This window comes from Neopsephotus bourkii, unplaced genomic scaffold (genome assembly GCF_033783945.1).
Source record: "Neopsephotus bourkii isolate Nb327-2 ecotype Australia unplaced genomic scaffold, CSIRO-AGI_Nbou_v1 NB_718, whole genome shotgun sequence".
In the NCBI taxonomy this organism is placed as follows: Eukaryota; Metazoa; Chordata; class Aves; order Psittaciformes; family Psittacidae; genus Neopsephotus; species Neopsephotus bourkii.
The window spans coordinates 2210319-2224388 of NW_026901217.1; the positions used below are offsets into that span (position 1 = coordinate 2210319).

The 14070-nt window shown below is 37.7% G+C and overlaps 1 protein-coding gene across 4 annotated transcripts in view; it reads right to left on the reverse strand.

Moving 5' to 3' along the window:
• TTC29 (tetratricopeptide repeat domain 29) overlaps window positions 1–14070 on the reverse strand; it is a 136165-nt gene that overhangs the window by 96650 nt on the left and 25445 nt on the right. For all 4 annotated transcript variants that reach the window (XM_061354189.1, XM_061354185.1, XM_061354186.1 and 1 more), the window contains exon 5: window positions 6052–6237. In XM_061354189.1, coding sequence (XP_061210173.1) covers window positions 6052–6237 — 186 coding nt within the window. The remainder of the gene's footprint in view (window positions 1–6051; window positions 6238–14070) is intronic.

Genomic DNA, 14070 nt, shown 5'->3' on the forward strand with positions numbered 1-14070 from the left:
TTATAAAAGGTGGAAGCAAGGACAGGCAGCCTGGGAAGAATACAGGGATGTTGTCTGGGAAGCTAGGGACCAGGTTAGGAAAGCTAAGGCTCAGTTAGAATTAAACTTGGCTAGGGATGTGAAGGATAAAAGGAAGGGATTCTATAGGTTTGTAGCGAATAAAAGACAGACTAGGGACAACATAGGCCCCCTCAGGAAGCTCTCAGGAGAACTGGCTACCCTGGGTTTGGAGAAGGCTGAGGTTCTTAATGACTTCTTTACCTTGATCTTCACTGGCAAAGGCTCTGACCACAGCACCCAAGTCTTGGAAGGCAGATTCAGGGACTGTGAGAACGAAGACCCTAGGCCCAGTGTAGGAGAGGATCTGGTTTGAGACCATCTTAGGAACCTGAACATACACAAGTCCATGGGATCTGATGAAATCCATCTGTGGGTCCTGAAGGAGCTGGCAAATGAAGTTGCTAAGCCACTGTCCATCATATTTGAAAAATCATGGCAGTCAGGTGAAGTTCCCGATGAGTGGAAAAAGGGAAATATAACCCCCATTTTCAAGAAGGGGAAAATGGATGACCCAGGGAATTACAGACCAGTCAGTCACACCTCTGTGCCTGGCAAAATCTTGGAGCAGATGCTCCTGGAAGGCATGCTAAGGCACATGAAAATCAACAAGGTGCTTGGTGACAGCCAGCATGGCTTCACTAAGGGGAAATCCTGTCTCACCAATTTGGTGGCCTTCTATGATGGGGCTACAGAACTGATGGACAGGGGTAGAGCAGTTGATGTCATCTACCTGGACTTGTGCAAAGTGTTTGACACTGTCCCACACGAGATCCTTGTCTCTACATTGGAGAGACATCAATTTGATGAATGGACCACTCGGTGGATAAAGAACTGGCTGGATGGCTGCACGCAAAGAGTTGTGGTCAATGGCTCAATGTCTGGCTGGAGACCAGTAACGAGCAGTGTCCCTCAGGGATCAGTGTTGGGACCAGTCTTGTGCAACATCTTTGTCGCTGACATGGACAGTGGGATTGAGTGCGCCCTCAGCAAGTTTGCCAATGACACCAAGCTGTGTGGTTCGGTTGATAAGCTGGAGGGAAGGAATGCCATCCAGAGGGACCTTGACATGCTTGTGAGATGGGCTGATGCCAACCTCATGAAGTTTAACCATGCCAAGTGCAAGGTCCTACACCTGGGTCGGAGCAATCCCAGACACAGCTACAGGTTGGGCAGAGAAGAGACTCAGAGTAGCCCTGCGGAGGACTTGGGGGTGTTGCTCAATGACAAAATGAACATGAGCTGGCAGTGTGTGCTCGCAGCCCAGAAAGCCATCCATATCCTGAGCTGCATGAAAGGGAGTGTGACCAGCAGGTCGAAGGAGGTGATCCTGCCCCTCTACTCTGCTCTTGTGAGACCTCACTTGGAGTATTGTGTGCAGTTCTGGTGTCCTCAACATAAAAAGGACATGGAACTGTTGGAACAAGTCCAGAGGAGGGCCACGAGAATGATCAGGGGACTGGAGCACCTCCCGTATGAAGATAGGCTGAGAAAGTTGGGGCTGTTCAGCCTGGAGAAGAGAAGGCTGTGTGGAGACCTCATAGCAGCCTTCCAGTATCTGAAGGGGGCCTATAGGGATGCTGGGGAGGGACTCTTCACTGGGGACTGTAGTGATAGGTCAAGGGGTAATGGGTTAAAACTTAAACAGGGGAAGTTTAGATTGGATATAAGGAAGAAGTTCTTTACTGTTAGGGTGGTGAGGCACTGGAATCGGTTGCCCAGGGAGGTTGTGAATGCCCCATCCCTGGCAGGGTTCAAGGCCAGGGTGGACGAAGCCTTGAGTGCCATGGTTTAGTGGGAGGTGTCCCTGCCCATGGCAGCGGGGTTGGAACTAGATGATCTTAAGGTCCTTTCCAGCCCTAACTATTCTATGATTCTATGATTTAACAAACAGGTTTTTTTTGAAGAAGTTAAAATCTCATTCTGTAAAGAAATATCACTAATATAATGTTTGCTTCAAGCCAAATGCTCCATTTGTGCCTATACAAGGCTACCAAATTATTAGTCTTTTCTTTCCCTTCTGTACTGACAGCCATAATCACCTGCATCCAAATACCCCCACTGAAGTCTACAGTGCTGACTTCTCAAATATTTATCTTTGAAGATTAATGAACATCAGATTATATCCAGCCTTTAGGACAGGGACCAGGCTGAAAGTCAAAGAACTTTAAATTTGATTACACAAATATTACCCAGCAAATTTATTGATTCGCTTCTAAGGCAAGCAACAACCTTTACAAGTACATGTTTAACTTTATATTCACAAGCAATCAGTCCTAAGCAAATATAGACAGCTTCCATACACAAGTAATAAAAAATACAGTGTTGGTGACAGAACTGAAAAAAACTCGTACGAGATATTTCGAGTTAAAAACATGCACATATGAACAATAGACTAACTTTGTTTTCCTGCAGATTTTCCTGTCTTCCTGGCTGCACTATTAATCAATGAAGTTAATATAGATATGATGATTTAAATCACATCGAAGTATCATGTAAGTGTTAGGCGTCATTCACATACCTACAGAGATATCCTTGTATTTATATAGAATCATAGAATGGCTAGATTTGGAAGGGACCTTAAAGGTCTATTTCCAACCTCTAGTTCCAAACTGCCTGCCATGGGCAGGGACACCATCCACTAGGCCAGGTTCCTTGAGGAATATAGGTACAAATACATATTTGTATATGTATATATTAATGCACACATACCTCTCTATACATGCATATCTATTCCTGTATGTATATGTATATACACATCCATAGGAAGTGAGCATCTGACTCATTCAGTTAATAAGATAATTAGATTACATAATTATAAATAACTGAAAAAAAAGAAGACCAATTTACAAACTATATCCATCTGCCCTAATATTAAAATTAGCATGTTTAGAATTTTACTTATAACACCATAAATACTTACGCAATTTTATACAATGCCAACTCAACACCTGCTCTTACACCTTTTCTTCAAACAGAACTTGTGATTTAATTTTTCACCCACTGAAAATAAAGAGTGCATGGAATACATCTGCTGTCTTTTACTCAGTAGTCCCTCAAAACAAATCCTATGCTTACTCTTTCAGCTTCTTCCTTTTTTTTTTTTTTTTCCTTTCTCTCCTTCTGGAAAGAAACATTTGCAAAGGACAGATCCTACTATATAGTGGCGCTTTACCCTGGGCAGTGAAAAAGCATTTTGCTTTGTCTCTTCCTACCAATGTTAATAATAAGCTTCTCATCTGGAAGTTTCTAATATTTTACAGCAGGAAAATGAAATTCACCCTTCTCTGAGCATCTCAAAGTGTATTTCATAACTATACTGATTGGTTTTTGTAATGGGCTTAAATATATGTAAGTGTTCAGCAACTTTTGCTTAACACGTCATAGAACTAGGAAATGCTGATTTTTTTTTTTTGGCAGTGGTTGTATAACAGTAGTGAGACACAGTTAGTATAAGCCTTTAAAGATGCAAAAAGATAGGGATGTTTGCTTTTATGTGCATTCTCATAATTTTATTTTTTAGTAACTGAAGGACCAAGTGAAAAAGCTGCAAAAACCCAAAACAAATTGAACCATCAAGTTCAACAATTTTATCCTACTGATCATCAGACAGATAAGCTAATTGAGCATTTTTCACTCAAAATGAAGATAACTTGGTTGTGACTGAATGGGCTTTAAGCAGGCTCTACCTTATCTACTGGAAAACTGGATTTAGCTTAACAAATTCCTAAAACAATACTGGAATAAATACATATTCAAACAGACTATTCCCAAGCATTTAAAGAAAACATGAAAATATTATAGCCAACTCCAATACGTCAAGAGCTTATGTCATCAAACCAATCTTCTATTTAAGTTAGTAAATTCTTTCTCACTTCGACTATAACTTTCTTGTAAATATAACTCCTATATAGTAACAATAATTTCTATAATATAACTTCCTTGTAAAGCATGAAGGAAGCGTAGTTCACCTGCAATTATTGTTAGGTGAGTGCAAACTAGTTAGGAAATCCCATATAGATATTGGTTATAAGTAGTTCATTAGAACTACTTAAGTGGAACTCCAGTGTATTACTTATCATTTTCTTTAAGGATCTGAATTACAGGATAGAAGATGCTTTTAAAATGTTCAAATAATACCAAAGTAGGAAAAAGAGAAAGCATGCTGAAGAACAATTCAGAATTCAAAGCAATATTGACAATTTCTAGAAACTGCCTACAAAACACAGGATGGTACCCCATGCAAAAAGAAAACAACATATTGCATTCTGGCAGACGTAACTGCTGATCTCAGAATGGAGAAAGAATAGCTGGTTAATGGTTCTTCAGAAAAGAATTTAGAAATTATTGAAGGTCATGAACTGAATATGAGTATGCAATTTAAGTTGAAATAAAGAATGTGAATGTCATACTTGACAGCAGAAATAAAACCACTTGTAAGAAAAACAAGTGGTTTTTTTATCATTGATAGGAACCCAAATTTTAAAACTGACTTCAGCTCTGGGTGTTGCAGGCAAGACAGATATGGCAACAATTCAGAGGAAAACAGTGTGAATGACCAGCAGCCTAGAAAATATGAGGACATACTGAAAAAAAAGTGTGATATTTCAACTACAAAAGAAGATGAGAAAAATAACCCAGGACAATCACCTCTTAAGGGTGTGGGGGGCAGGGAGGGAAGGGGATGTGAAGGAGGAGAGGAGGAAGGGGAGACATGTTTTATGTCCAGGTTTCTGTTAGGAAATTAGCCCATCTTTCAAGACACACCCATTCTGTCAGATATTTACAGGAATTGCACTATTAAAAAAAAAATAATAATTTCTGTGAATCTTCTCTCTTAAGAAAAGCCATTCTATTTGAGAAACCAGCCACAAACTGAGCTCAGAGTTGGAATAGTTTCAACCCACAAATACAAACTTAAAACTGTGATAACTATACAAATCATATATATTTTAAGCAATGGTTAGGCCTCCACTACACTTTGGAATTAAAACTGAAAGAGATTTTGTTCAGTTACTTGAGGGTCGGTCACTGCTTGTCTTTCTACAACATGAAAGGATGTAATAAAAATACAGGATAACACTTTTTTTTATACCCAGACTACTATACACACACAAAGCCTTCAGCCGTGAAAGATAATGTATATGTTTTTAAACATAGAAACAAGGTTCATCTTGATATAAGAAAGTAGTATTTACAGTGAGAGCAATAATTCACTGGAACAGCCTCCCCAGGGATGTGGTAGGGTCCCCATTACTGGAGCTTTTCAAGATGTGGTTTGACAAGGTGCCTAAAACAATCTCATCTTGGCAGTCTTTCCCATGAAAGTTTGGGCCAGAGAACTCTTCCAGCCTAGGCTGTTCTATGATTCTAATTACTTCTGTTAATATCTTTTCTAATTTCAGAGTCTCACAGTTTGAGGATACAGATTAATGAATGGAGGAAAGGAGCTTGTGGTAAGATATAAATCTGAAGCAAACACCAGTGTGGCAGTCGTGTACCAACAAACAGGGTGCCTTTTTCAGTCAAACTACCAGAAGGTAGTTTTAAAATAGGACACAAAAAATATAGGCCATTTTATCCAAGTGTAAGTTGGAGGCCGGATTAAACTGAACTACTCATTTATACCTCTTAAATCAACTCAGTTTGTGCAACCACAGATGCCATTCTATTCAAACACTGATGGCCTGAGGCAGCATTACGAATCTCGTCAAAAACAAGCAAAATGAAGTAAGGTCAAACCCAAAAAAACTTTGCAGTGAACAAATGCATCCTTTAAACTTGTGTTTTGTTTTTCATCTGATGGAGTACTCTCAACAGTAGATGGAATGTCAGAGGAAACAGATCTGTGAATAATGACAGATTTTTCTGTCTTCCTATTTGCAGCTCCAAAAATTAAAATTGTAACATTTTTAAAACCAAATTATGGTTGCAAATCAAAGATGGCTGTCTAAAATACTGGTAAAATGTAGCTTTATGACCTCAGTGACTTACCTTGTTCCTCTTTGATGAGGCCCATATTTGCATGTGCTTGTGCCTCTCTTTTCCTGATATCAGTTGTTATTAGTTTAGCAGTGTTAAAGCATCCCTCATGAAAGTAATTACTTAACCACTTGTCCTCAGGGTCATTGAAATAGTAGGCCAAGTTAAGCTGGTTATCATACACCTCCTCATAGTGCCCTTCAAGAAAAAAAATACAATCAAAATGTTAGATTATCATCAGCTTTCAGAAATTTTACAAATTACAGCAATAATTATGTAATGAAAATGAAGACCTATTTGTATTTCCACCACTCAAATGCCAAGTTCTCCTACATGTCCACTCAAAGAAATATAAGGGGAGAATGATAACCTCACAGATTAGGCAGAACTGAGAACTTTACAAAACCACAATAAATTGCTCTTATTTCTGTATGCAAAACCAAAATTCAGTTCAATAAAACACGTAGAACCTAAATAAGATAAAGAAGCCACAGTGAGCAAAAAAAGTACACAGTCACTTCCAGGGAAGTGTTTGTCTGAGCCCCTTAAACCTGAAAAGAAACTGAGAGCATTCAAAACAAGTCTAAGGGAGTGACTATGGTGATGGAGATAAAGAGACAAATAGATCAGTCTGCAATCAAAACCCATTAATTCATACAATTTAAAATGTTTAAAGAAAGTCTTTCTTCTAAGTCTTACTGCTTTCATTTATATTCCCATTTTTATCATCCTCAGAAATTAAGGACAAATAAATTTTACACCTTGCTGTGAAAAAGACAGGTCACTAGGTATTGCTCTCAGAACAAGTGTGAAAAATAGGGGAGACTCCTTTATGATCTGAAGAAAAAACCTTATCCTGCTCTTTATCATCTCAGACAGCAAAATGAACACACACTAATGTTAAAATTTATACAACAAATGCAAGTCACAAATCTAAGTAACATTACAAACTTATCAATAAATATATCATTCACAATTTAAAATTTCAGAATGAGAGCTCCCATAGAATTATTTCTCTCAGAAAAGCACCTTAAAAAAATCCACAAAAAAAAATCTTCTTTGAATTATTCCAAAACTATATTAATTTGGAGTAGAGATCTAAAACTTATGTGACAACTCTTACAGTATCTTATCCCTAAGGAGGATTTGAAATATATGTTCCCTACATATACTGAAGAATCTGTAAGATAAAGTACAGCATTGTCCTTGGTTCAGCAGTGGCAGTCATTTTCTCCTTCTTAGTAGCTGGTGCAGTGCTGTGATTTTGACTTTCAGCCTGGGAACAGCGCTGATAACACCAATGTTTTTAGTTGTTGCTCAGTAATGTTTACTCTCACCAAGGACTTTCTGAGTCTCATGCACTGCCAGGGAGGAGGGGAAGCCAGAAGGAAGCAGACACAGGACACCTGATGCAAACTAGCCAAAGAGGTATTCCATACCACAGCACGTCATGCCCAGTACATAAGCTGGGGGCAGTCACTCAGAAGGGCTAGATCACTGCTTGAGTCAGGCTGGGTATCAGTTGGCAGGTGATGAGTGGTTATATTCTCTTCCCTTGATATTTCCTTTCTCATTATTATTGTTGGTGGTAGTAACAGTGGTTTTGTGTTATACCTTAGTTACTGGACTGTTCTTATCTAAACCTGTGGGAGTTACATTCTTTCAATTCTCTTCCCCATCCCTCCGGGAGCAGGGTTAGGAAGAAGAGGGGGGAGTAGGTGAGCGGCTGCATGGTTCTGAGTTACTGTCTGGGCTTAAACCATGAGAAACATAAACCTCAATATTTCACAGCTAAATTTATCGCTAGCTGAACTAAGATTTTCTTTCAACACTCTGCTTGTATCAGATGTAAATAGAGAATAATTAGCTAAAATTCCATGGAAGCTTTGATTTGCTATTTATTGTGTTTGTGGCTGCTAAATGAATGTAAGCCGAACTGCTTTTTCATGTAGTTGGGTAAAGATGTTGTTAAGAAGCACGAGTCTTGCAGCAGGTAAGAGACTGGTTCAACTAGATGTGTGAATAGCATGGCTTTTCTTTCGAGAGTTCTGCAATTTGTAAGCTTTGCTCAACAAAGAGAAAAGGGGGAAAAGAAACACCTGGCTATTGAGCACCACACAGAAATCAAGAGGAAAAAAACAATATTTCAGTACAGGCAAGATCTCACTCAAAGTCATTATCTTCTCTAAGTGTTTTAAAATTATGATACTGTATCAAAACAAGTTTGTGGAAAAGTCTTGAAGAAAAGTCTTGAAGAAAAGTCTTGAAGAAAAGTCTTGAAGAAAAGTCTTGAAGAAGCAGTTAAATTCTGGTCTTTGTTATCTGCAGGAAGAATTGGGGAAAATCCAGCTTTCAAAAAAGACTTCCTGACTGTAAATTCTATCAATCATTGGTGCAAGTCACTTCTATTGTTTGGAACAAACAGCCACAATTACTCAATGCTTGGAATGTATCACTAAACCACACAAGAAAGTGTTTCCTCAGCCTCATTCTAGCATCTCTTGTCCCCAAAGTAAAAATAACAAATTCTGTATTGTATAATAGGAAGTAATAGTCTCCTATTCTGTCTGTTGTCATGATTGTAGTGATAGGACAAGAGGTAACAGGTCCAAGTTTAAACGGGGGGAGAAGGCTAGATATAAGGAAGAAGTTCTTTACTGTGAGGGTGGTGAGGCACTGGAACAGGTTGCCCAAGGAAGTGGTAAATGCTCCATCCCTGGCAGTGTCCAAGGCCAGGCTGGAAAGAGCCTTGAATGGCATTACCTAGTGTGAGGCATCCTGGCCCATGGCTGGGGGATTGGAACTAGATGAGCTTAAGGTGCTTTCCAACCCAAACCATTCTATGATTCTGTGATTCTATGACTAAGTTCTTTGACTTCAGAACATCTTGATAAAGCTTTCTAGTGCATTGCACAACACTGTAAGAACTTTATTCTGCCTTCTGAAAATATTCTGTTACCAACTAATCATGTTGCAGTCTTCAAAAGATTTGTCTAGTATTTGTTTCTCCCTCATCTTTACCTATTCCAGCCATTTTGGAGAATATTGCCTATATTTTCCATGCTTAATTTTCTGAAATCAAGCTGAAATGTTTTTTCCTCATTCTTGAACAGTCTCCGGTTTTGTCTTTTGATTTACAAGTTAATTTACCTTCTTTAATGCTAAAAATTACTTTTCATTGCTTTAGCCTTTTTAGCTATTATTTTGCTGTTCTATTTATTTTCTCGCAGTTTTTCCTCCATGAAGTAGTACCTCATATTTCTACCTTTTTAATAATTCTCATCAAAATATATAAAATTATGATTTTTGAACTAGTTTGTGTTACATACATTTCCATTTTTAGTATTTTAAATAATACCTCTTCCAAGAAATAAGAATGCTTCACAGTCTCTTTAGAATCCCCAAAATAGAAATACCCCAGAAATTACATTTATGTTATAAGCTCATGCTTTCATTTGTATTTAAGGTTTGATACCAAAACATCAGTTTAAGTTTGGAAATTTGGCTTTGAGAGGAGTAATTATCTACATATAGACTTCATATATTCCTGATCTGAACACTCTTCATGGATGTGAGTTTTCATGCTTTTTGTTCCCCCCTCAGGCCAAAAAAAGTACCTTTTAGGTACTTCTGCAGAATATGCAGGAATGTACATCATATAAAGCTTATTCATGCATTAGAAATGAAGAATATTGTGGTAAAATAGCCTCATAAAAATATCTGCAAATGATACTGCAATGGAAGTAACAGAACTGATTTGGCCTTAATATATGTGTATCTATCTGTGTATGTGCACACATAAATCTCTGTATATTTAAACACATCTGTACATATGCATAGATTGAAAAAAAATCAAGACACAGTTGGGATTCACCCAAACTAACCAATTTAGATATAGGTATGGGTTGCCAAAGATCCCTTTACTGTCATTGAAGAAAAGCAAATACTTCTTGCCTATGGTTTATCTATTGCAGCAGAAGGGAGTGCTTTTAAAGATTATTTCAAAAGTAAAAGGCAGAGGTTCCAACGATGATTACAGGTACATAACAAATAACTACGTGGACAGAGAAATACAAAACCTGATTATAACAACCAACATAAAGATAACAGTACACATTATATAGAGATTACAGCTAAGTGCAAATGAATTTAGAAGATACCAGAGGATACATAAAAATGGTTACAATAACACAGTAAGAGGAAAGATAATTGGATTGTCATTGGAGTAGAACACTAGATACAGATTTGTTGCCTTTGAAATCTTTGCTACAAAGTATCAAGACACTAATGCTACATAAAATTACGCAAATAACTTCAGGTAGTGCCCTACAAATCCCAAGAGAGGGAATTGACCTGAGGCAGACTATTGCTACTGCCACAGCTTTGATTGAATGAACTTTAATGTGACCCTCTGATGACTATCCTGCCAGTGAATAACAATGAGAAGTGCACAAAGACAACCATTTCTCTGTAATTGTCTTGGACAGGGGCTGACCAGATATGCTGGTTATAAAATAAACCCCAAAGAGAGACTTTTAAAAGACATATTGTCTTCCGGATTTGAACTCTGATTTACAAATCAAGAAATTCATAAAGATTGTTCCGACAGCAGTACAGCTAACACATCAGACTTAGTAAAAGTGAACTTCTAACTCCTCAGGAGAAGAAATATATTAAAATAGGTAAATACTCTTTTCTATAAAATATCCCATAGTTAGTTCAGTTAGTTAGTTGAGCTCTGAATTTTTTATATTTTTCTACAGCTGATAACAGAATATGTGTTGACAAGTAATCATGATGTATCTGTTGATATATATAAAAAATATTATCTGCATCACTTATCAAACAGAGGCTGATGGCACTGGAATGTGATACCAATGAACAGAAACAGAGGTCTGAATCACACAGGCAATTGCAAAATGGTTCCTGCAAGGCAAATTCCTGGTTTTAAACAAGAAATAATTAAGAGAGCACATAAATAAAAGTTCAAAGGCTGATCCCATTAGTATGTCCAAAATTATATTTATTACATAAAACACTGGAAGCTAAATTCAGGTCTTGTGGAACACTTAAGTCACAAGATTGTAAGAACACTGTAAAGATGAGCATCTACCTAAACTGGCAGCTACATGGAGCAAACAGAACCTGGTGGAGCAGATGGCGAGGAGACCTGATAGTTTGCAGCTTTGGACTTTACTGAAGATCTGAAGCAGGGCTAAGAGCATATCTTATCAGCAATTATCCAACAGAACATTTTTTCAGTGCCAAATTACCAAATTGAAGGCAGTAATATTTCACAAAATTAAGCAGAAAACAAATTTTAATGTTTTTATGTTTCTCTCACAGATTTAAATCACAGAAAATGGACCTCTTTCCTTTTCTTTGAACTGAAATTTACAGAATATTTAATTTTTATTGACATTTGCAATGGAAAACAACTTTGAAATTGGGTGTGCATGCACAAAAGGAAAGTATCCCTATCAAATCTTGCTGATATCTTTTTGTTATTTAAAATAAAAAATCCCTTCAAATTGACCTTAAACATTAAATCCCATATGTTAAACAATATAGTATTTCCTGCTCTGCATCAGGATCTCTTCAAGTGCATTTCAACTGTCAAGTAGTATCTTCCCTTGTTACGCTCAATCTATGGCTCCAGAATAGACCACTGAACAATATCTTTGTTCCTGGGCTCTTCTGAGACCTCAGGCAAGACAAGGTGTGCATGGAACAGAGGATCATTCAGTGGTTTGCATGTTTGTGGTGTTCAGCTATACAACTACTAAGTAGTGCAATGCATGGGGATAGCGAAGTGGAGTTTAACAATCTCAAGAGAGCTAAGGTGAGAGAAAACAAACACAGAAGATCTGCAAGCCATACTACTATGATGTAAGTACAACTGCTGTCACATGTAGATGATCTCCTTCATGATAAGAGGTAGTGGAAGAAAGGAAAAATAGTACAAAATGGTCTTTAGAGAAGAGATAAAAACAACATCATGAAGTGATCCTATCCTGGTATTATCCTTGAAAAGAGAACTGTTGTTGTTAATGAAAAATAGAACTTTTGCCTATTTTTGAAATACAGATATTAGAAAGAAATTTTTCAGCATTCATTTATGGCTCAATATTTTCCACTCAAAAAAAGCCCCAGTTAGTCATTTGTTCCTGCCAGATGAAGGCCATATGGAAACTTTTCAACAGCTGATAACACTTATCTTCCAGTTCAGTTACTTGTTTCAGTGAGTGTGATTTGATTACAAACGACCATTCATTATTGAAGACATATAAAGGAGTGGCCTAAGATAAGTCACTTTAAGTCACCAGGAGTCTTTTTTTTTTTTTTTTTTTTAATGTCAGAATGAGACAACATTAATACTGGAAATTCCATTTTTCTTTTGCCAAAGAGATCAATACCAGTGACTTAGCAACAAGACAGCTGATGCTGTGAAGAATTCACATACAGAAGGATCCAGAATGGAGACTGGTGGGCTGAAAAGAACCATGACTGTCAATAGAGTATGTGCTGTAAGAAGTTTATTTCCACCTCGATCCATACCCAGCAAAGAATCAGTCCCATTTGCTTGTTCAGGATAATCATATAATCATAGAATAAACTAGGCTTGAAAAGACCTTTAAGATCATCCAGTCCAACTTTTACCCCAGGACTCCCAAGCGCAATCATGTCACCAAGGGCCTCATCTACACAGTTCTTGAACACTTCCAGGGATGGAGTGATAGATTCCACCATTTCCTTGGGAAGCCTGTTTCACCAAATAAGTGAAAGTTTATCCATAACCTAAACTCACACACAAAGAAATGTTGATGTGCTTGGCATGCTGACATCATTCAGTTTCAGGCAGACCTGCTGTTTCCTATATATCATGGGGCATAATGTACAAAGAGTACATCCCTTCAAACATTACTGGTTACATAAGGGGAATATATTCAATGAAAGTACAATCTATACAGAGATGCTAAAGAAATGGTCAGGAAGTAATTTTGCCAAGTTAGGGCAAAGATATCTAATGATAATGATACAAGGCACTTAACTGGTAATCTTGGATGCTAAAGTGGAACTCCAAGACTTTGCAATGAAAACACACTACAGAATTTTTCTAAGAAATGTTGCTTCTGCTGAAGACAATGGTAGTTCTACAATTGGCTGTATTTTGATAAAGCTGCTTTCCCGGGCAGAATTACTTCACTTTTGTAAGATAATTACAAAAATAAAAAACTCCTCCACTGGTCCCTAGCAACTGCTGTGTTTTTCCCTGTGATACAAACTGCGTACAGAAAGAGAAATCTGCTCAGAAAACAAAAGAGTGTTTTTTCCTCACCCAAACCAAACAAAAGTATGCCTCTTCCAAGCAAATATTAACAGAGGTTTTGGTATGCTTATTCTTTCTTTTTAACCTCTTTCTATTTTTGGTGGGTTTTTTTTTTGTTGTTGTTGTTGTTGTGGGGGGTTTCTTTTGTGTTTTTTTTTTTTTTCAAAATAGCATGGGTAATATGGTTATTGCAATGTTTCTATCCCAGCCTAAGGCGTGTGAAATCTTACAGAAAGGCTTTCTGCTGTAAAATGCTGTAAAATACTAAACTCTGTTCTCAACCTTAAGTACTTCAGACAAAGAAAAATTTTCCAGTGCAAAAATATCAAATACTCATGCTTTCTTCATAAACTCCATGAAAAGTCATCTTTTACAACAACAACAAATGATAACTCATACTGTCTAAAGTTTTCTCTACACTGAATTGAGTTAAAAAGAGCCAAGTTAGCACTTCCTTCTAATTCTGCATGTCTGGTATTCTCTAGAACAAAGGTCTGCGGCCTGTGGCACACACAGATTCAGCATTTAGCATAGAGCCTACCACAAAGGTTGCATGTGGTCAGGAGTCATGAGCAGACGCTATCTGAGAATGGCAGCAGCTTCCAGGTCTTAACTCCTACTCTCCACCAGCTATCCCAGGGATCAACCAACAAGCAGTGCCTTTTGGAAGGCATGTTCATACCCAGGTATAGGTTCCATGC